This window comes from Camellia sinensis, chromosome 6 (assembly GCF_055761805.1).
Source record: "Camellia sinensis isolate YWXY chromosome 6, ASM5576180v1, whole genome shotgun sequence".
NCBI classification, from domain to species: domain Eukaryota; kingdom Viridiplantae; phylum Streptophyta; class Magnoliopsida; order Ericales; family Theaceae; genus Camellia; species Camellia sinensis.
The window spans coordinates 106,451,917-106,476,494 of record NC_138966.1 but is presented as its reverse complement, the minus strand read 5'-3'; the positions used below and the strand labels follow the sequence as shown (position 1 = coordinate 106,476,494).

Here is a 24,578-nt window from a genome sequence, read left to right as displayed (position 1 = left end):
CCCAATCCGAAGATCGGCCTCTACTAACTGTGATATTTTTTTTTGAAAACGTTATGTGTTCTTATTCCGTTTATTAGCCTAGAATTACTACGTTATGTGCGCAGCAAACAAGTATAGACTAGATTGCCTAATTTGGAAACAAGCATTGCATATCCGTTTGTTTTGAAAAAATGTTTTGGAATTTGCTACTCGCAAGTAGGCTAAAATACGGATTTCAACGAGTTTTTTCAACTCAAACAATCCAACCTTCACCCACAGGCATTCAAACAGTTTATAACACATAAGCATCTAGCCACATGGTAAGCATACTGTCATGATAGCATTCACACGCATGCGATGATGCTAAAGCATAAATACTTACATTGTACTCCGTGCCAAAACAATAAACTGGTTAGCAAACATGCGTGATCCTAGTTCATGTCAAGTTGACTAATGCAACACATACGGGATGCAATTAGATAGGCTCGGCTAACCTAAACATGGTATGTGAAATGCTACAACTATCACGTATTCAATTTGAAATTGAAGTACAAATGCAGTTAGAATGATGTGCCGAGCCTGGTGCATGCAAGGCAAATGTATGAATGCATGCATGCATTGCATAAGGTATGCTAATTTTAAAGATGCCCTAGTCTACCATCATAAGCGGGTAAATAAAAGGGAAGAAAGACGTGGGGTTGGAAGACATACACCCACTCACGCACACTTATTACATAATTGCCCTCACTCGGAGGGTACAAATAAATATTACAGTCCAAATAATAAATACATTAATTATTACAGAATTTCTAATTAATTAATAGAAAGAATGCCAAACAAGGAGAAAGGTGGCCACAGCCTCCGCCTCGGGATGCGTGAATGATGCATGCTCGAACCCGCCTTGCCCGGAAAGTCCATGCCATATCAAGGTTGCCTCTGTTTACACTGCCCTGCTTCTCTGAAAAATGCCAAAGTCCTGGGACAGGTTCCTTGCATTCTGCAGATTACCACCGGCTGAGGGAAATGCCCACCGGCCCTGTATAATTCCCATCGGCTTCTGTTTGAGTTATCGGCCATTCACAAATGGCCGGTCGGCATTGGATTCTGCCGGTCGGCAGAAGATTCCTGCAGAGGACAGTTTTGATAGCAACAGAGGACAGACAGTGTATGGCATGGGATTTCAGGCACATGTGAGCATGGTCATGTTTCCCATCATGCTTTGAACTCAGGAAAGCATGGCCCTCGATCCTCGAGCCATCAATGGTGCATGATAGCCCAAGGGATCAAGCTGGCAACTTGATGTAAGGATGCATGCAACACACAAATAAGGACCAAGACCCTATCATGCCGAAGTCAAGGGCCCCGGTGACCGAGAGTCAAGGCGCATTACATCACTTATAGTATGAACGCTCCTTAACCCTCACACTTGGTTTGACACCCCAAACCAAGTAATGCAATGCATGTTATGGGAACAATGACTGAAAGATACAACATGGGATTAAAATGCAAGGCATGCCAAGTGCTATGCAACTAATATGGCAAGTATGCAATGCTAGGCATACAAGATGCAAATGCAATGCAGACATGGACAACCTAAGCAATAGGATCAACATATTACAACACTTGATGAAGCAATCATGCAATAGACATGAGACAAGCATGCAATGGTGGGCTTAAACCATGGAGGGGCAGACCTTGATCCACCCCAAAACAGTGGCCAAAAGTGTCCAAAATGATGGACAAAACACTCATACCAACAAGCAAGCCAATGGACCTAAAACTAAGGCACAAAAGGGGGCACTTCACTTCCACCAGCATGACCACTCATGGCATGAATTGGACAAGCCAAAACAGAAACTTAGCAAGCAAAAATAGACCCCAAAACCTACTAACATGGCAGCTAAAGTGGCTCCAATGAGATGCATGCACCAAAGCTCATATCTAGGCATAAAAGGCATACCCTCAAAGCATGAAAGAGGTCACTTATGTACACATACAAACATGATTTATGGACTGAAATACGATCCTAAATGATGCCAAATCATGAGGATTGTCATAGCTACGCATGCTAGAAGTCAATATGCCCAAAGCTTACAAGCCAAAACACAAAGAGAGGACACCAAATAAGGCAAGCATGACTAAAACAGATGGCCAACAGGCCTTAAACATGGTAAAATAATGCCAACACCTTCATGGGACTAAGCCAACACATGCAAGAATCATGGCCTAAACACAAGATGCATTTCTAGGCCAAATGGAGGAATGCAAAGCAAGTATATTAAGCATGCAAAAGGCCACAAATCCGACCAAAAACAGAGATTACATATGACCTAAAAACACCCAAAAACCTCTGAAAAAAGGCCAAAACCAATCAAGCATGCATGTTACCCTTTAAGCCAAAATGCAAGGAAATAAGACATTGAAGGGAGAGGGGTGTCCCTCCCCTATGCAAGACTTCAAACCACCTTCCTCACCATTGAAAATCCACTGGTTTTCAGTGGTGAGAAGACCAAAACACTTAAGCAAACAAGGCCTTACCAAGGAGGCAACAAAAAAGGCCAAATAAGGCCTAAGAGGGTGAGTTTGAACTCAAACCACAAAGGACCCTTAATAAAAGTTCTTAAGCATGAAAATATAAGCCTTTTTTATGTTATGCACAAAAACTAAATCAGCAAGAAAGATTGGTAAAAGACTAGTGCAAGTTTGGGGAAACTAAAGCAAAGTGCTCACCCTTGAAGCACACCTCAAGAACAGCCAATGCAGCCCTCTTCTTTTGATAAAAAACAGCTCCAAAACTCAAGAATCAACCCTCAAAGCCCCTCAATCTCGGAGCAAGGTGTAATAGTGTGTGTATTAGTGCAAAAGTAAGGTAAAAGCACACTTTTAGGCCAAGAAACACACACAAGGGAGGAGAGAGAGGGAAATATAGAGAGAGGGTGTATCTATATGTATAAACTCTGATTTTTGCCTTCAAAATTTCTAACCTAGAACAAGGAGAAGACCTCTCCTCTTATAGAAGTCCCTTTTGCCAAGCTTACACAACAAGCTTGCTTAGAGGGAAATCCCTCCATACACGTGTATGGAAGGAAGCAGAGTTGGTGCCAGCTATCACAGCTGGCACAAAATATCTACATAAAGTAGATGAACAGTAGTCGGCTACTCAAAATTGCCATTTTGACAAAAATGAGTGCCGACCGGCAACAAATAGTGCCGACCGGCAAAATAGATTGCCGACGGCAACAAAACACCAGCCGGTGGCTTGTGGCCATGGCCGGTGATGTGTGGGGATGCCTCACAAGGCATTACCTTCCCCTCCAAGGCCAAACACAAGTGTTTGGTGCAAAACCAGACACTAAACAGTCGAGTTCGGAGATCCTGAGGCAAGGCGCGCGAGCCGAGACCTCTGGGAACTCCAAACGAACACAAGCATGGATGATCATCGGGTGTTCAAACGGTGACGTCCAAGTCTTGAGGAGGGTCAAAAATGGGGTGTCTACACCATGCTTGCTTAGGAGAGACCCCGAGACAAGGTTTTTACGAATGTCTGGCACGAAAAGGACATCGTTCAAAGTCAGTTCTTTTCCTGAAGTCATCTTCAGGATCACCTTGCCTTTACCCTCAACAACTGAGGTTGCAGAGTTTCCCATAAACAACTTCTCCCCGTTTGAAACCGGTTCGAAAGTTGTGAACATTCTCTTCTCTGCACAAATATGGCGAGTGGCCCTAGTGTCCACCCACCACTCCCTCGGATTTGACCCCACCATGTTCACTTCTGACACGACGGTTGACAAATGCATGTCGTCCACATCGTGTGACAATTCCTCCATTTCAGCCAGATGTGCCCGGTTTTTGTGTTGGGGAGGGTTTTTCCTGTAGGGCTTCTTCTTCAGACAATCAACTGCCCGATGCACGTCACTTCCACAGTTGAAGCATTTGCCATCGTAGGCTCCTTTGGCTTGTAGGCTGGACTTTTGGAGATTCCTCTTCTAGCCCCTAACTTTGAGCTTTTGCCTGTCGGTGGTTTTCTTCTCGCCCCCAAGGACTCGCCATGCTCAACCATGTTGGCTTTGACAGTGGAGGTACTCCCTCCTTTCTTCCTGTTGTTTTCTTCAATCCAGAGCCTGACAACGAGCTCTTCGACTGTCATCTAGTTTCGTTTATGCTTCAAGTAGTTCTTGAAGTCTTTCCAGCCGTTAGGCAGCTTCTCAATCAAAACAGCTGCCTGAAAGGACTCACTTAGGACCATCCCTTCTGCATGTATCTCGTGTCGAATCACTTGGAACTCTTGGACTTGACTCAAGACAGTTTTAGAGTCCACCATCTTGAAGTCCAGGAACCTGCTGACGATAAATTTCTTTACCCTAACATCCTCGGTTTTGTACTTTTTGCCCAAGGCATCCCACAACTCCTTAGCCGATTTCTTGGCATAGAGCACGTTGAAAAGCGGATCCGCCAAGCCGTTTAGAATGTAATTCCGGCATAAGAAGTCTGCTTGTTTCCAAGCGTCCAGAGCCATGAGCTTTTGTTTATCTTGCTCATTATCCTCTACGGCTGGTGCATCTTCACTCAGAAACCTCACAAAGCTTAGAGTAGTCAAATAAAACAGCATCTTCTGCTGCCATCTCTTGAAATTCACTCCCGTGAACTTCTCCGGGCGCTCGTGATGATTGAGCGGCCCTCCCAGAATAGCCGGAGTAACAACAGGAGGATTGACCACAGAGGTCACAGCAGGGGTTGGCAAGCTAGTCGTCCCGGGGTTCGGATCCCCACCAACATTAGCAGCAGCAGTAGTAGCATCAGAGACAGTTGCCATTTCTGAAAAATTACAGCAGAATTTTCACTATTCTGTATTTTCAGAAATCAAACTTAACACTAGAAAATCCCACAATTGGAAATTTAATTCAAAACTAGCCTCACCACGCAACCTAGAATCGAACATGGTCAGGAAAGTTTCCAGGAAGACTGGAGGGGTCACACTGGTCCCACTTAAAATCCAGTTAACCTTAGACAAAACTTTCAAGAGCATGTTGACTCCTAGTCCATGGGAAACAACTTTAAGAATTAAATTTTCCAAGGGATGAACTAGGTTAAACACACCAAGTTCCAAACTGTACAAGCAATTACAACAAAATTACTACAATAATTACAAGCAAATAAAACGTGCTTTACATATTGGTGAATAACCACAAATGAACACTCAAGCAAACAATTGCTTCAAATATTTAGTCCAAATTAATCCTTTTTCCCATTTTCATAGGTATTCCTGCAATAAAGAGTTAGCAGCAAAATACAACAAAACCTCCCTCAGCTTTTCTTTGCTTTTGGCAAAGTAGTGATTGAAGGGGAGGGTACTAGCAAATAAACTAATAAATAACTGTAAATAAAGATTAAAACCAACCCTTAAGTTACACATCTAGAATTTAAACTAAAAAAAAACTGTAAAAAGTTAATTACATAATAAACATGTAATTAACTATATAAGTTACAGACCTAAATTAAATATAATTAAACCATATTTTAAATTGGTAAATGTTACATATGAACTTATGGTACACTAAACATGTAATTAATTGAGGCAAGTTACAAACATTTTATAACTCCTAAATACTTAAATCACATTACTAGGCAAGAATTGCAAATGACATGATTAACATGCAAATAATTCTAGAGAAATTAACATGAATTTAAATATAGGCAAGTTATAAACTTTACAACTCCACACCTAAATTAAAGATTAATAGGTACAAGTTACATGAAAATTTACTACCTAATAAACATGCTAGAAATGTAAATTACACTAAAAATTAAACCCGAACGAACATGTAATTTATATTGTAAACTTGAAGCATGTGAACTAGAAGCATGTAAATCTAGAAATATAAGGCATGAACCGGTACACCATAAATTAATAAATTAATTAGAAAATACAGTGAATTAACGTTGCACCAATGGAACTCTTCTTCCCTATTGATAACAGTGGCCTATTCCATGCCATGGGAAGACCAAACAGTAGCATACACAAAATGGCAAAATCAAAAGCTTAACCCTGTGTACATGCATCTAATAAACCAATTAACTCGCTAGTACTACCAGTGGCCAATTACATGCAAAATTATTACACACACCTATGAATCGATTAATCTAATTCTATGATAAACGACGAGTCTATTTTAAGCTTGTTGGGAAAAACTACTCACATTACATAATTTCACATTGCATATCGCAAAATTATGAGATGAACAAAACAAACCTTCAATCCCAGGAAAAATAACATGCTGAATAAAATACAGATAAAATATAAAATGGTTAAAGGAAGCAAACCGAAGCCTGTGTGATACCACAGTCTCCTTAAAATAGTTTCGCCGCCTCACCGTTGGGTGCTGGAGGTATGCCGGCGTCTACTTCCCAGGATACGACGGTTTTTACCAGCTACAACAGAAGCACCTTCTGATTGGCTTAGCGAACGGACAACGGCAACACTCTCTCTCAGGAAGAAAATTATAGGAGAAGTAGACTGACAGTGTATGGATGTCAAGGAAAAATTCTATATCTCTTTTCAAGGAATAGGGCCTCCTTTATACACCATGGGGGAGAGGGGAGGAGCCTCTAGCCATCAAGGCTGGCAACTAATGCTAGCAAAACTGCCCAATCAATTTTATAAAACTGATGAGCCTTAAATGTGTGAGTTATATACACATTTATGAGGCAATTTCTTATTCAACCAGTTTTCTCCAACACATATATTACATGATAAGGAAATATGATGAACATAAACAAATAAGATAGCACCCTAATGGCTACAATTTTCCAAGACGGTGCTTGGTTACAACAAAAGTGAGTTTTAAACTCAATACAGATAAAGTCTTAAGCTTGTACAAAAATAATTACACAAGTAAACCGAATGAAGCTCTTGCTCTAAGTCTTTCCAAGCTATTGCCTTGGTGGAGACATATCATCAGCACTTGAAAATAGTTTTCCACATAAGGTGAGCCAAAACCTAGTAGAGATATTACAACACGGTTTATGAATCTTAACAAAGTCATAAGGTGAATGCGTAGGCAATGCTTGTGACAAATATTTATATCTCTTTTCAAAACCATGCAATACCAGGTTTATATTACAATTCATAAAACATTTCCTTTTTAATAGAAAGCAGGACTGTGAATACAATTTTGTAAATCTCTAGGTACATGTTTACAAGTAGACTATACAAGTACTACCAATTTGTCATTTTTACCGGTATTAATAGGAAGACTTGACACCTAATTGCGTGGGTTTCTAGTCTTTTACCAAGGACACACAGACCAACTTAATATCGTAACCACACCCCTACCCAAATTCACCAAGTATTCACTTCTTTTTCTCAAAACAATTAACATTTTCAATGTGTTAATATGCAACACCCAATGCAAATGGATGAGAAAATAGTTTCAATTCTTCTAGTTCTCATGCAAATTCTACAACAATCATAGCTATTCACCACTGATAGCCCAAAACAAATATCTTTAAACAGATATCGCTTGAGCTCAACAGAGACTGCTCGAGCCAACACCACTCGAGAGCAAGAAGTACCGCTTGAGCGTAGAATGCCAACTCTTAGTATCTCTGCAGGCCAGCAAAAGTACTGAAAGTTCTCAAAGACCGCTTGGGCGCAAGAAGAGCGAAGAAGCCAAAATCTGGGCAGAAACCATTTTGAAAAACTAACTCCCGACCTGTTCCAAACGCAACCAAAACACTCTAATAACCAAACTCAATGAAGAATAAGGAGAAATAAGACATGAACAATCATATAAAATAATAAAATCCAGATCCAGAATATCAACGGGTCGGGTTAAAACCAGAATCGCTATATAAATCATTGGCGGAGGCATACCATCAGCACCTAAAAGTTGGTTTCCATATATGGTGAGTTAAAGCCTAGTAGAGAATACTTGAACACAATGTATGATGCTTAACAAAGTCATATGGTTAATGCATATGCATGTCATTTACCAAAACGTTACACTTTTCTCATTCAAAACAATGCAATGCTATGATTATAAATCAATTTGTAAAACAATACTTTTTAAATCAGAAAACAGGGCAGTGGATACACAATACTGAAATCTCTAGGTACATGTCTACCAGTAGGCTATCCAAGCACTACCAAAGACATTTTACCGGTACTAACTGGAAAGATTGACACCTAACTGTGCGGGTTTCTAAACTTTCACCAAGGACACACAGTATAACGATTCTGGTTTAGACCTGATCCATTTTCTTGATTTTGAATATAAGAATCCATGTACTTAGTTGTTATCCATCTCATTTCCATCTTATTTCTTGTTAAGTTTGGCCATTGGGAGTTTTGGTTGCGTTTGAAATAGATTGGAAAGTTAGTTTTTCATTGAGTTGTTGCCCAGATTTTTGTTTGTTCACTGAAGCAATCGTTCTTGCGCTCAAGCAATCGTTCTTGCGCTCGAGCAGTCTTTTATAGTCTGTAAAACTACTAAAAATAGAATACTTGCGTTCGAGCGGTCTTTTGCAGTCTGCAAAACTACTGGAAGGGGGTCATTGTGCGCTCGAGAGGTGGTTTTGGTAGCTCGGGTGGTGTCAACTTTTTGTGTCTGTTCGCTCGAGCGGTGTTTTGGGCACTCGAGTAGTCTGTGCGTATATTATTTTGAGATAAGGCCATTTTGAGTCACTTTTTCATCTCATTCTCTCTCTAAACATTTCAAAACCCTGAAAACCTTTACACTCTCTTCAACTCTTACTTCTAGCTCAAAATACTCCCTATCATTTGATCTCTTCACCGTAGTCCTTTGGAGAAAAACGTTGAGCCCGTCGTGGGCTTTGTTTTAATTGGTGAAGTGATTGTTTTTGGCTTTATTTCTACCCCATGTTTTATTCTTGTTTTCTACTTTGAGGTAGGGATTTCTTTGACCTTTAATATGGTTTTTAGTTTAATTATTTGCTCTTTGAAAGGTTTAATGGTTTGGGAATATTTGGAAAAACCAAGGGTTTGAGTTTGAAATCAAAAGAGGGGTTCTCTAAATGGATTCTTGAGAATGGTTGTGGGGATGTGTTTATGGTTAAAATATGTTAAAATGATGGATATCTTCTCTTAAAATTGATTTTGTAAGAAAAAAGGCTTTTGTTTTAAATCTTGGATATTTGGAATTGTGGAAGGAAATGAAAAATGATGTTAGGTTTTGTAAGTTTAGAATAATGATTATGTTAATGATGATGGTGGAGTTCGATATGTAATATCGCTCCCATTGTAAAAGGATGGAATTGTATATTTTGATTGGAAACTATACGTGCATAGAAATAACTATTTTGAGATATCGGTGGAGGATAGTTTTGATTATTGTAGACATTGTATGAGGATTAGGTTGAATTGAAACTAATTTCTCATACATTGTGCATTGAGCATCATTTCATATTGAACATTGTAAACGTATTGATTTTGAGAAAAAAAAAGTGAATACCTTGGTGAATCTGGTTAGGAGGTGTGGTTGTGGTTATGATGTTGGCTTGTCTGTCTTTGGTGAAAGTCCAGAAACCTGCGCGGTTAGGTGTTGATCCTTCCGACTAGTACAGGTAAAATGGCTTTGGTAGTGCTTGTATAGCCTACTGGTAGACACATACCTAGAGATTCCCAATGTGTTATATCTACTGCCTTGTTTTATGTTATAAAAGGATTATTTTCATGAATTGATTTATAATCTGGCATTACATTGCTTTGAGATAAAAAAAACAAGGAGTGTTTGACAAATGGCATGCATGTGCATTCACCTTATAATTTTGCTAAGATTCATATATTGTGTTAGAATATCTCTACTGGGCTATGGCTCACCCTATATGGAAAACAACTTTTAGGTGCTAATGGTATGCCTCTACTAATGACGTAGCTTGGGAGGATTTAGAGCTAAAGGTTTTATTTTTGTTTATTGATGTAATTATTTTTGTTTAAGTCTCGGGTTTATTGATGTAATTATTATTGATGTAATTATAGTGGTAAGTATTCCTGCCTATAACACGGGTGACTCGGGTTCGATCCCCAGCAATGGCGCCAAAATTTGATAGGTCGTTTCACACACAAAAAATAAATACTAAACTATATCAAATTCCTTAGAATAATGGTAAGTCCAGGTATCGATCCACAGGGATAAACGGAAAATTAGACTAATTAAATGGTTAAATTCCTAAATTAATTTTGATTAAAAGACGATTGGTTCATAATCTAATGAGAACTAAATTGAACAAATTGATTAAATAATTAATTAAAAGTAAGGATGGTGTCACGACCCAAACCGCCCCTATAGGTTTAGCGTCGTAACTGGTCAGTATCCCTTGGATTACTGAAGGCCTCTAAACAGAATAACGTATATTTAGGGGCTGTAGAAACAATTATATAAATATACGTAGTCTATTGAGCTGTGCGGATATACATGGAACAGATAATATTTTAAAATTATATGATTTCAAACTCCTATACACATAGTATCATAAGGGACTTCACCCAATGTACAAGTAGACAAACCAAACGAAAACAAAAGAACATTTTCAACAGGATCACAAAACTTGACTTCTCAAAAACGAACCTCCTCAGGAGGCACGATGACTGGCTGACCTAAAAACTCGCTAGGCAGTAACTTAGGCCTGGTCACGTGCCTGCTCACCTACATACATAATATAAACAGTGAGCGAAAGCCCAGTGAATAATAACAAAGTAAAGGGTTTTATTGAATGATGTCCATCGCAGAGTCAGAAATCAGAGTTCATATCAGAAACAGATTCATATTCATATTCTTGTTCAGAAATCAGTATTTACAATAGAAATGGAATCAGAATCATATTCATAATCAAAATTTTTAGTTAATTATACGTGGTACATCTATTAGCACTAACAGAAACAGTTGACCAATAAAGGAATGGTCATAAAGGCATATAGTTGACTCAACTGCACGAAGATGGTACAGTCGGCTCATGAGACGTACCGTTGGCCCGTAATTGGGACATAACAGAACAGATAACAGATGTCATCTAAAACTAATGATGCCACGAGTACATTTAAGAAACATTGGACAACCATTCATTTATAAAAAATAATATTTTAGAAAATAGACCATCTTATATCATTCAGAAAATACTTATAAATTGAACGTAGCTTTACAAAGTTATTACTCACTATTGATTCCAATCGCAGAACAGATGAAGCTATCAAATAGCTTATAGCGCGTGACCTACAAACAACACATAACATGTATACATTGAAACACACGCTCGGAATTCATTACAGTCATTGTGTTTCGTTCTTAATGTGTTTCTAAGTCTTATCCTCATTATTATGTCTTAGTCTCAGCCTAAGAATGCCTAGGATGTAATGAGGATGCTAAAATGCACTTGGAAACACTTAACAAAAATTGCTGAAAACAGAGGTTTTGCTCGAGTGTAACTTCTTTTGCTTGAGCAGACATGCAAAATATGAGTAGTTGCTCGAGCTCAACTTCTGTCGCTCAAGTGGTCTACAAAAGTACTGGTTGTGTGAATTCTCCGCTCGACGGCCACTCGACGGCCGTTCGAACGTGAGACTGAGGTCTTCACTTGAGCGCAACTCTTGTCGCTCGAGCAATCTGCAAAAACATGAAACTTCTGGGAGCTTGCATTTCACACTCGAGTGGACTTCTGGTTGCTCGAGTGGAAGTGCAAGATCACAGAGTGGTCGCTCGAGCTCAGGTTCTGTTGCTCGAGCGGAGTGGTCGAATTCTGGAATTTCTAGATTTATCTCCAAGCTACAAAACTTGAATTCAATGCCTTCAAACTCAACCCTTGGGCTCCAAAACTTGAGAAAACATGTCTAAACTTGGAAAACATGGAGAACTAAAGATCATTTCATGACATCAAGGCCCAAAAGCTTGCCCGTTGCTCAAAAGTCAACTCAAAACTTTGAAAACATGTCATATATGCAATGGAGTGAGTTCAGAACTCCTAAATCATGATCAAAGTAGGCAAATTGATGGAAAACATATTAAATTCTCAAGTTTGAATGAAATAATAATTGAAAGTCAATTGATCAAGGAAATTATCATGTTCAATGTATAGGCACGAACCATCTCAAGTGGTACGAATCATTCGCTCTAAACTACGGTAGCAAAATAGTTCGTCCCTCGTAGTATGGCTCGTCTCGTACCTTGAATATGAAAACAGAGAAAACTATCGAATAGAAAGCATTCAACAATCATAGAAAGCAGAATACTTAAAGAGATAATGAAAAATGTATATATGAAACTTCTTAAACACCATACAATTTGTTCAAACCTTTACATAATCAAAAAAAAAAAAAAAAAACAAACAAACAAAAAGAAAACCTAATTACATAGCTAGGGTTTCATCAAAACCCTAGAAAGAGGAGCCTAGCCACTCATGGAGGAGTCGGAAGAGGTAGAGGGAGAAGAAGCCACCATGGGAGACCTTCTTCAAGCTTTAAGTTATTTCTTTCCAAACCCTAGCCTCCCTCTTATTTTCCTTAGAATATTTTTGAACCCTAGGTTAGCCTATTTTTCTTCCTTTTATTCTCAGCAAAACAAACCCAAAATTTTATGCACGCATCCCTAGGTAGGCTGCTCGAGCACCCATGTGGGCTGCACGTGCAGTGGAGCTTGGCCACACGTGTAGTGAGATGGTTGGCTCAGATTTTGCGCTTCTTGCACGGAGAATCTAATTTCGCGCCCATTTTGATTGAATTTGTATATTTCCTATCAAATCTATACAAGTGCACAAAACATATCATCTTCACCAAATAAATAAAATTGAAAGACTATAAATGTAACTTAAGTGACCTCAATGTGGTACCTTTCGGCCTACATCACATCTCCCAACTTACATTTTGCTAGTCCTCGAGCAAAACAATAGAAATTAGAAAAAGAAAATACTCTAAGCCAGTTTTGTAGAGATTACGATTGTATTTAGCATATGCCACAAGCCTTTCAACCACAAGGTTACCTCAAGTGGATGGGTATAGTCTCGTGAGGGCTTTCAGAAATGATACCCATAAACATCAACATATTCATATCTACTGAACAACAATTAACCACACTACTCCACCTAACAATCAACTTATGTGCCACTACAGTGTGATATTAAGACATGATGAGTCATTGAAGGCATAGTGGACAAGCATGAATGAATCTATTGAGCAAAAATCACAATTCAGTTAATACAAAAGTTAAGTCACTTGTACTTGTGAATGCTAGTAAACACATCATCAGTGCCCTTGGTGTAAAGTGCATTCCCCATAACTAGTTAACTGTCCACTATAATAGTCAGTGTAACTCACAATAACACCCAACATATATAGAAAAACTAAACTTTTGCAACAAAGATTCTTATCTTTTTTTTTGAAAGACTATGCAATGTCCTAATCCATTAAGCTTTCTAATCAAACCATGTAACAAGCATTGGGCCAATGACTCCCAAACCAGAAGGTCTTAAGGCACTAGGTGTGAAGACACCCCTACGGGCTTAATAACTCAAGCTAAAAAGGCTACGAACCCGAACAAGTCCTTATTTTATTTTTATTTTTTTATTTGTTTTCTTAACTATGTAATGTCTAGGTCCCTTAAGCTTTCTAATTAACCTATGTAATAAGTATTGGGCCAATGACTCCCAAACTAGACGGTTTTAGGGCACTAGGTGTAGAGACACCCCTACAGGCTTAATAACTCGAGTTAAAGAGGCTACAAACCCAAATAAGTCAAGTTTTTTTTTTTTATAAGAATTAAGGCTACTCATTTATTTTTTTGCAACACAAGCAATTATCAATGATGTACACCAGGGATTAGAATAGAGAGGTCACTGCTATGAAAGTGTGTTCATGTGAATCAAGGCATATTCATGACAAGTGTACTAATACCACAAACACAAACAACTCTCCTAGTGCAAACATCACATACAAGTATTTACCCAATAAACCCTTTTCATACAAGTCCACTATGCTCCCCAATTAACATATGCTTATATCACTACCATACTGGCACAAAGTGAACATCAAGTGAAGTGGTGCAATCAAGTGCAGCAAGTACAAACATGAATTGTTTTTATAAATACCCTCACCCTTTAATTGAAAGACAAAATTGTCCCCAATGCAAGCAATGGGGAAGTAGATAGTAAAATGAGGAAGAGAGGATCTTACTAGACAGCATAGTGCACATCTAGCGAGGCAAGACGAACCAAACACATACACACACACACATTTTTTTTTACTGTGCAATATAAAAGGAAAAGAAAAATAAAATAAAACAAAACAAAACATAAAAAATAAAGAAATAAAAAAAAGAAAATAGAATGGATATCACTGATTTGGATCCGACGGTGGGAGAAAATGCTACTCAAATAGGGCATGCATCAGCGTTTGAGTCTCGAATGCCTTGTCATGAACCCTAGTGCCAAGCTGATCAAACTGTTGCTGGCTCAACTCCCAGTATGCATAGAAGTCAGTTTACAAAGATGCAACTGGCTGCTGATACCCATCAAATGCCATTTGTGAGTAATCCTGATATGCCTGATAGTTGGCCCAAAGATCAACCACAAATTGCTGAATAGCAACTTGCTTATCCAAAAGAGCTTGATATTATGCCCTTGTCATACGGAATGGCAGTGGCACTGGCGCGGCAGTGGCACTGGCGCGGCAATGGGCTTTACAAGAATATCATTAGGATTGGCCACGGCATCGGGGAGGAGTAATGGAACCGGTAGGCGAGTAGTGGTTTGGTGCCATTGGGTTTTACCATAAAGCGTTAGCGGTGGAAGCTGAATCTCATTGGGTTCGAGTGGGTATGTCCCTTGGCCTTTTATAAGTGTAATGATGAGGTTGGCGAAAGGGAGGGCCCATGTAGAACCGCCTCAGGTGTTGCGCAACTTGACTTCATTAAGGATACGAAACATCTGGTTGAAGATCAAAATAGGAAGTCGATCCAAAACCCGAAGTCAAATTAGTGCAAGGCACAGAGGAAGTCCCCTCGTCGCTCTTTCTTGTGGCCTAGAGAGATGACATTCTTTTTTCGAACCACATCAAGGAAGAGGAGGCAGCACGGTAAGTTAGCCCGCTGGATGCTAGTTCAATTGTCATCATCCTGTTGCTCCTTATAAAATTCAGTCACTAGTGCCAGGATTGTGAGTTCCTGAGTGAACACCGAGAACTGCCCTTCATTGATAGTGTCCATGGAATAGTGGAGAACTTCGCCAATGGAATTTGGTGTGACCACTAACTCCACCCTATCAACAATGGACAAAAGAGCTCGTGGGGCCTTGTCACTGGTGTACATGCTCTGATAAAAGACTCGCACAATGCAAGGATACGCCGATTCAGTGACGGTGCAGATACCTAGGAGGCTCCGGTCTTCAAGTTGTCGGACACTCTAAGCAGTGGGTTGACGGCGTCAGAAGAAGTCCACATAAAATGGTGTGTCGGAGACAATTTGTTTGGTGGCCCAGATGTCAGTTGGTACATCCCTAGCGGTGATGCTAGCATTGCGAGCCCGATTTGGTGCTCGGCGGGATGATGTAGACATATTTGCACAAAATAATACAACCAACACAACTAAAAACGAGGAACCATTATATTAGAACTAATAAACATCGCATGTATGCACGAATCATTCAATTCCTCATTGCCATCACACCACCATATTTCTTTTATTTCATTTTTTTTATTTTGTTATTATTTATTTATTTTATTATTATTATTATTATATTATTATCCTCCCCTAAATTAGCTTAGACTAAGTTAGCATAAGACAAGTGAGTTACATCAAATGAAGTAAAGTAATGCATTAAAGGAAATAAGAAAGAAAAATAAATAAATAAATAAATAAATAAATAAATAAATAAATAAATAAATAAAAAGAAATAAATGAATGAGTTAGTAGAGGAAAATAAAATAAAATAAAAACAAAATATAAAAACAAAAATAGTAACTGAACTACTAACCAACTAAACTAAACAATTAAATTAAAGTTAAAGAAAAAGAAACCACTAAACTAAACAACTACATTAGCAAAATAGGCAACCGCAAGCTATATGATTATTATTAGTATTATTCCTATTATTATTACAATTTTTTTTTTCAATTGCTGCATGTGCGCCAATGGGGGTTGTACGTGCGGATGGTGGTTTGCCTAGAATTGTTGTTGTTGTTGTTGTTGTTGTTGTTGTTGTTGTTGTTGTTTTTTTTTTTTTTTTTTTTTTTTTTTTTTTTTAAATTTGAAAACAAAAACTCCGACGCGCAGCACGTGCACCAACGGGGGCTGCACGTGCAGCTGGTGCTCCCCAGATTCACTATTCTTCATTATTTATTTATTTATTTATTAGGGTGAACAATGAACAAAATAGGGACAACAAAAAGAAAAACTAAAATCAATTAAACTAAAATTTAAGATTGGAAGAACAACAACACAAATCTTGAACAAAAAGAAGGATTTACCTTGAAAGAGTGAAGAAAGAGAGAAAGAAGGGAGATCCGTCAGAAAAAATGGCTGCTGGAAAGTCGTCGGTCAAAGAAGATGGTGATGCTCCGATGGGAAGGTGGCGGTGATGAAAAGGGTGAGAAAAAATTGAAGGAATATGGAAGAAGAAGTTGCTGATGGTGGGGTTTGATGAGTTTGTGAGTTTGTGGGGTTGAGAGAGAGAGAGAGAGAGAGAGAGAGAGAGAGAGAGAGAGAGAGAAGATAAGAGGTAGAGAGAAAGAGTGTAGTTGGGAAAGTAATGGTCAACAAGTGGGTCTAGGGTTTTCTTAATTTTTTTTTGAAGGAAAAAAAGAATAAGTAAATAGATGAAAAAATAAAATCTGCAGGTTTTTCTTTTTCTTCTTTTTTTTTTTAAAAAAAAAGAGAAATAAAATAAGTAAAAATAAATAAACAAATAAAAAGTAAATAAAGAAACTACACGAATATTTTTTTTTTGAAGAAATAAATAAAATAATAAAAAAAAGTAAATAGAAATAAATAAATAACGAATAAAAGCTGCTATTTTTTTTTTTTAATGGACCGCTCGTGTGCTAGTTTGGGCTGCACGAGCATTGAAATATGAGTCGCTTGTGCGGCGGAATTGGGCCACTCCAGTAGCATTGGAGCAGTAGCCATTTGGGCTTGGGCCACTCGTGTAGTATGGGCTTCCCCTCATGAGCTCACTTTTTTTTTTATTTTTTTATTTGTGCTCTATGGCTTGGGCCGCTCGAGCGACCTTGCCCTTCCGCTTGTGCGCCCCGAGTGGGACTTCCGTTCGAGCGCTCGTGTGGCTGTACGTGCGGTTTGTTGCTCTTTGCTTTTTTTTTTTTTTTTTTTTTTCAAATACAACCCAAAACAAGTACAACCATTTCTACTTTCATTTCACATCCGAAATAAATATGGCACTTTGAAAATAACGGAGTGCTTAATAAAGGTATAATTTTCATGTGAAAACTACGGGTACTACTTTTCTCCCAACAATGTTTGTAACTTTCCCTATTCTCTAACAGGGTGATAGACTAGGTTGATTCGGTATCCAGAATTCAAGCGCATAAAGCTAACTTGACCTATGGGGCTGCCATATAGAGTTCAAGTCGGGGTGGTTTTGAAGCAACCCCCACACCCTTGGGTATTTAAACCAGATTTTAGTCTCGGAAATCCCTAACCTTTGGGTTCTAGGTTTTGTCATGTGAACTCTAGTTTCCACCGTCTAAGTTTGTAGCGACCTGGATTTTTTCGTAAGCCATCATTTATTTATTATTATTTATTATTACCTTATTTTAGTTTGGGACTTCATTAATTGTGTGGTTACATGAGAATTTAATGTGGTAATTAATTAATTTAATGTGATATTTAATTATATATAATTAATCTGAATATTAATATATATATTTTGTATATGTTTATAAAAGGTGTTTTATATATATATGTGTTGATTATATATAATATAATATTATATAATATATCAATTAGGTTAGAATAGGATTAGGTAATCAATCAAAAGAAAAGAAAAGGGAGAGAAGCAGCACGGGAAAGGAGTAGAGAAAAGAAGAAAAAAAAAAGAACAAAAATCGAGGGAGAGAGGGACTGTGTGATCATCAAAGAAAAAAAAAGAGTGTTGTGTGTGGCGTGAAAAGACAGGAGGAAAAAAAAAAGAAAAATAAAGAAAGGGTTAGGGTTTTGTTTTGGTAGCTCCATTAATTCTCTAAATATTTCTTTGATCTTCAAAAAAATATTGTGAGTACAAAATCCACTTCCCTTGATTTATATTTAATTCGTTGTTTTTATTTATTTATTCTTATTAATTTGATGGTGAATTGATTTCGAATTTGCATGTAGATGATTAATCGAGTTTAATTATTTTGATTAGTTGTGTATGTAAGGTTTAGGGTTTTTAAATGATTGATTGATTTTAATTATTTTGATTAGTTATGTATGCAAGGTGAAGGGTTTTATATGGATTTATTTTACGGTTGTAATCACACTCATGGATATATGAAACTAAAATAAACTTAGAACCCAGAGATAAATTCCTTATACTTCACCATAACTCCATGGATTGTTGTTTTATTTGAGTGTTGGTGAGAAAGAGTGTATAAAAAAAAAGTGAAGATTATGAGATTTATTTGAATGCCTTAGGCTTGGAATTGTTATGTTTGTTCTCATGAGTGAGATGTTTTGTATATATATATTGTTGCCTCGTTCTCAAGAGTAGACGAGTGCTTTGATTTACGCGCGTACATTTATGTTAACCATCCGGGGAGTGTGGGTCAAACTCGGGATGATATCTCTGTGCAAGTTTGGCTTCAGAGTGGTGTTAGGTATATGGGAGGCACATGGGATATATGTGTAGGCTGGAAGTGGAGGCCGAAGTGGTGGAGTTAAGGTACAAAGAATTTAATTACGAGTTTATTGGTATGGTGTGAATTGTGTTGATTTGTATGTCCTGAAAAATAGTAAACGACCTCGATAAATTATGAAATTTGAGCAGATGCATGTATACATGATTCTAAACAACTTTTGTGTTTTAACTTTTTATTAAAAAGATCGATTATAGCTTATAATCGGATGATTTTGGTTATTATAGTTTTGATTCATTTTAGTAATGTAAATTTTAGAGCCTGTTTCACATAAACCAAAGTAAAACATTCTTCTGAACACTTTTTGTGTTTTGAACTTTTTTGAAAAAATTCATCTTATAGCAGTTTCTTTTTGTTTTCAGTTCTAGATTTTTCGATCGAATTTCGGTTAGGATTTTTTATTAAGTTTTTCTCTCAACCTGTTCAGTTTCTACTAAATTCGTTTGTGCTATCTTTTAGAAAATTTGATTCTGTACAACTTTTGTTCTTTGAGTTTTGGTCAATTCGAATTATTTAAGCATGAAACGGTGCATTTTTGTAATTCTTCAACAAGTTACTTATGATTAAATTATACTAACTTTATTTTTTTTTTTCAGGATGATGGATCTTACTAACTTTTTTATGCAGGGCTGACCTACCATATTTTTATTTCTATTTTGTTTATTTTATAATCAATCTATATTTCATTGTGTATGGGCAAGAAATTAAATACCACCGTATCTCGGGAAACTACCCATTCACCTCGGTGCAGTTGGAACTACTTGTCTTGTTCCGTAACAAGAATTAAATGTATTTTTGTTTGTGTCTGGCGGACACGTGGGTGTTAAATCTTGTACTCATACCAGTATACCTGTATATTGACCCGTTTTGTCTCTTGGCAACTCAGTTGCGTTCTGTTTGAGCGCAACCGAGCTTCTTTTGCAGGATTAGTAGAGGCTATGGTGGTGACAAGAAATAACAATGATCGTAGGACATGTCGTTTGGACTTCTTTTGTTTTCTGGAGCTTAGGGTTGATATGAGTTTATGTATTTATTATTATTATTTTTTTATGACCTTGGTATTTTGATAATTTGGCATGGTTTGTAACTTTACATTATTTAAATTGTTTTGACAAGTTGTTGCTATCTTAATGTTGAGGTATTGGATAGCTATGAATTTATGATAGATAGTCTGGTTGCCGTTTTGTTCTTTTTTTTTTTTTTTTTAATCTCTTGTGATCTTTTGAGAATGGAAATTTATTTAAACCTTGTGATGACGGTAACGTTTAGATTTTGTTTCACCCCTAGGATTTGGATGATGGAATATTGATTGGGGTTTAGCCCTAATTTAATATTTAATTGTCCAAATTTTGGGGTGTGACAAAGTTGGTCTCCTAAGAATTCACTACAAACACAGTTAGGTGGCTATACCAAACCGTCAGATGGCGTTCGGGTACGGCAAACACTAAAGGAATTATACCTTTAGAGGATTTAAAGTTTCCTAGACTCAAAGCAATTACTATGAAGGATATATTGGGTCCGTCAAGTGAACAACCTCAATCATCTCCCCTTTCTCAATACTAGCCACAAAATGTTTCAATTTTTTACCATTGACCTTAAAGGTTGTACCATCTTGTGGATTTTTAATCTCAACTTCCCCATGTGGAAAGACTTCAATAATCTCATATAGGCCATCCCACAGAGACCGGAGTTTACCCGGGAATAACCGCCATTTAGCATTGAACAGCCACACTTTTTGGTGAGGCTCGAAGGACTTACGAAAAATGTGTTTATCATGAAATGCCTTAGTCCTAGCCATGTAAATTTTGGAGCTCTCATATGCATCATTGCGGAGCTCCTCTAACTCATTAAGTTGGAGTTTTTGATGGTCACCGGCTTTAGCCATATCAAAATTGAACTTCTTAATGGCCTACAAAACCCGCTGTTCTAACTCAACAAGGAGATGGCATGGTTTCCCGGACACAATCCTATATGGAGACATCCTGATGGGTGTCTTATATGCAGTGCGATAGGCCCAAAGTGCATCAATCAACCTAGTGGACCAATCTTTCCTATTGGGCCTCACAGTTTTCTCGAGGACATGTTTAACCTCCTTATTAGAAACCTCTACTTGACCACTAGTCTAGGGATGATAGGGAGTGCCAACTTTGTGAGTGATCATGCACTTGCGCACTAATGCCTCAAAGAATCGGTTACAAAAATGTTTGCCACCTTCACTAATTATGGCACGTGGGAACCCAAAACGACAAAAAATGGTTTCATGCAGGAATTTAACCACAACTTTGTGGTCATTCATTCTGGTGGCCACTACCTCAACCCACTTAAAGAAATAGTCCATAGCCACCAAAATGTATTCAAATCCAAAAGATGGTGGAAAGGGACCCTTGAAGTCGATGCCCCAAACATCAAAAATCTCAGCAATCAAAATAAGGGTCATTGGCATCATATCTCGTCGTGGCATAGAGCCCATTCGTTGACAACGCTCACAAGCTCTATAGAAGTTATCAGCATCTTTAATGATAGAGGGCCAGTAGGACCCACATCGTAAAACCTTTGCGGTCATTTTTTGCCTACTAAAATGGCCGCCTCATGCATGAGAGTGACAAAAGGTGAGAATGTTATGGATTTCACTCTCAGGCACACAACGCCGAATCACTTGATTCGAACAATGCTTGAACAATTCCGGGTCTTCCCAGAAATAGTGCTTGACTTGTGAGAAAAATCGATCTTTGTCTTGCTTAGACCAAGCTTTCAGAATTTGACCAACCGCCAAGTAATTCACTATGTGAGCAAACCACAGGAGGGTCACGTGTGATACCACAAGAAGTTACTCGTCAGGAAACGAGTCCTGCAAGGCTAAGGGATCACTCATGTACTTAATAAAGATTCGGGAGAGATGATCCGCAACTACATTCTCGGATCCCTTCTTGTCTTGAATTTCTAGGTCAAACTCCTAAAGGAGTAGAATCCACCTAATCAACCAAGGTTTGGTCTCTTTTTTGGATAATAAGTACTGCAAAGCGGCATGATCAATGAACACAATGACTTTAGACCCTAGGAGGTAGGACCGGAACTTATCAAGTGCAAACACATTAGCTAGTAACTCTTTCTCAGTGGTAGTGTAGTTTAATTGAGCATCAGAAAAAGTACGATTAACATAGGATATAATAAGGGACACTTTATTCAGCCTTTGGCCCAAGACGGCGCTGAGGGCATAATCAGATACATCACACATGATCTCAAAGGGAAGTGACCAATTCGGTGATTTTATAATTGGGGCGGTAGTAGGGGCCTTTCATAGTGTTTCAAAGGTTGACAAACATGCCTCATCAAAGATAAAAGGTGTGTCCTTAGCAAGTAAACTACACAAAGGACAATAGATTTTACTAAATTCTTTGATGAACCTATAATAAAAACCTGCATGCCCTAAGAAAGATCGAACTTGACGCACAGAAGTGGATGGAAGAAGGCCTGCAATGAGGTTAACCTTAACTTTGTCTACCTATATGCCTTGAGAGGACACAATGTGTCCCAACACTATACCCTCACGAACCAAAAAATGGCTCTTCTTCCAACTCAAAATCAAGTTTGTCTCCACACAACGAATAAGGACTTTAGTTAAGTTCTAGAGACATTCCTCAAAAGACGGCCCAAATACGGAGAAGTCATCCATGAAGACCTCTAAGAATTTCTCCACTATGTCAGAGAATATAGCCATCATGCACTGTTGAAAGGTCGTTGGTGCATTGTAAAGCCTAAAGGGCATTCGACGATAGGCAAAAGTGCCAAAAGGACATGTGAAGGTGGTCTTTTCCTAGTCATCCGGATACACAAGAACTTGATTGTAACTAGAATAGCCATCAAGGAAACAATAGTAGCTCTGCCCTGCTAACTATTGTCGGATCTGATCAATAAAAGGTAAGGGAAAATGATCATTCCTTGTCATGGAATTCAGTCTCCTATAATCAATGCACACTCGTTACCCAGTAGTGGTTTATGTGGGGACTAACTCTCCTCTCTCATTCTTAACAACAGTGATGCCCGATTTCTTGGGCACCACTTGTGTGGGACTCACCCACTTGCTATCCGAGATGGGGTATATAATACCCGCATCCGACAATTTTAACACTTTCTTTTTCACTACCTCTTTCATATTGGGATTAAGCTTCCGTTGCATTTCACGAGAAGGTTTGGTGTCCTCTTCTAGATGTATATAATGCATGCACATAGAGGGATCTATCCCTCTTAAATCAGCCACCGACCACCCTATAGCACTCAGATGTGCCATAAGAACACTCATTAATTGACTTTCCTGCTCTGTAGTTAAGTCAGATGCAATGATGATAGGTAAATCATCTTTTCGCCCCAAAAATGCATACTTGAGTGTGGTCGGGAGTGGCTTCAACTCAAGTGTAGGTAGTGTTACTAGGGATGGTATGGTTGGCTCTTTAGATAGATGAGGAAGGGACTTAAACTGGGCTTTCCGCGAAGGAAAATCTGGTGTAGAAGAAGAATTAAGTAAGGCATTCACCTCCTCCATTGACCCGTCAATATCAAAATTTTCAAACCCAAAATGAGCTAAACAAGCCTTTAAAGGGTCCTCTACAAGAATGGAGGGTAAAGCCTCCTCCACAATCTCATCCACAAATCCACAAATAAACACTCCTCTCTTTCATGGGGTTGTTAGGATGCTTGGAAAACAATGAGTTTCACTTACATATTTCCAAATGAAACATCCATAACCCCGGTACGATAATTTATGCATGCATTGGCCATAGCCAAGAAAGGTCGACCTAAGATCACTGGGATTTGTTTCCTAAAGCTGGCTACCAGTTTCATATCTAAAACCAAAAGTCAACAGGAAAATAAAACCTATTGACCTTTACTAGCACATCCTCAATCATGCCATGCGGCACTTTGAGGAACCGATTAGCCAACTAGAGAGTAACAGTAGTGGGCTTCAACTCACAAAGCCCGAATTCCTCGTACACAGAGTACGACAACAAATTGACACTAACCCCTAAATCTAACAAGGCCCTATTAATGAAATGATCCCCTATAATGCATGCAATGGTTGGGGCACCCAGGTTTTTAAACTTAAAGGGTGTGTCACTCAATAAAATGGGGCTTACTTGCTCCGTGAGTATGACCTTTTGGGACACATGTGTCCTAGATTTACGCTTTTGCATACAAAGGTCCTTTAAAAATTTAGCATAGGAGGGTACTTGCTTAATCGCCTCCAACAGGGAGAGGTTGATTTTCACTTGTTTAAAGACCTCTATCATCGCTTCCATGGATGTCGCTTTTTTTATTAAAAGGGGACGGTGTATCAAGGCATTGGGGAAAGGGTGCCTTAGGCTCATGTGAAGTGCTAGGGACTAAGTCATTGTCCTTAGGTGTCTCTCCCTCACAACTTGCTCTCTTTGGGTTGACCACCGTGATCACCCTTCTTAGCCTTAGTTACATTAGATGCAACTGGCTGAGGCTCTAACTCCCTCCCACTTCTCAAGGTAATCACCGCTTGCACCTGTTCATGGTGCTTTCCATTCTCACCCGACCTTTTTGCCCCATATTGACTCTTAGGGTTGGCCACAGTCTGACTCGTAATTTTCCCTCATCTCTCCTATTCATGTTATTAGCCATTTGATCCAATTTGGGCCTCTAGCTTGGCAATGGAATGAGTATAAGAGAGAACTACTAGTGTTAATCCCTTAAGTTTTGAGAGAAATTCCAACACTTGAGTCTCAATGGC

At 38.4% G+C, this 24,578-nt stretch overlaps 1 protein-coding gene across 1 annotated transcript; it reads right to left on the bottom strand.

Moving 5' to 3' along the window:
• Positions 1-20,324: 20,324 nt before the first annotated feature.
• Positions 20,325-20,711, bottom strand: LOC145793475 (uncharacterized). Its single transcript, XM_082876307.1, has one exon. It carries the CDS (start codon positions 20,709-20,711, stop codon positions 20,325-20,327), a length of 387 nt encoding a protein of 128 aa, XP_082732433.1.
• Between the last annotated feature and the right edge of the window lie 3,867 nt (positions 20,712-24,578).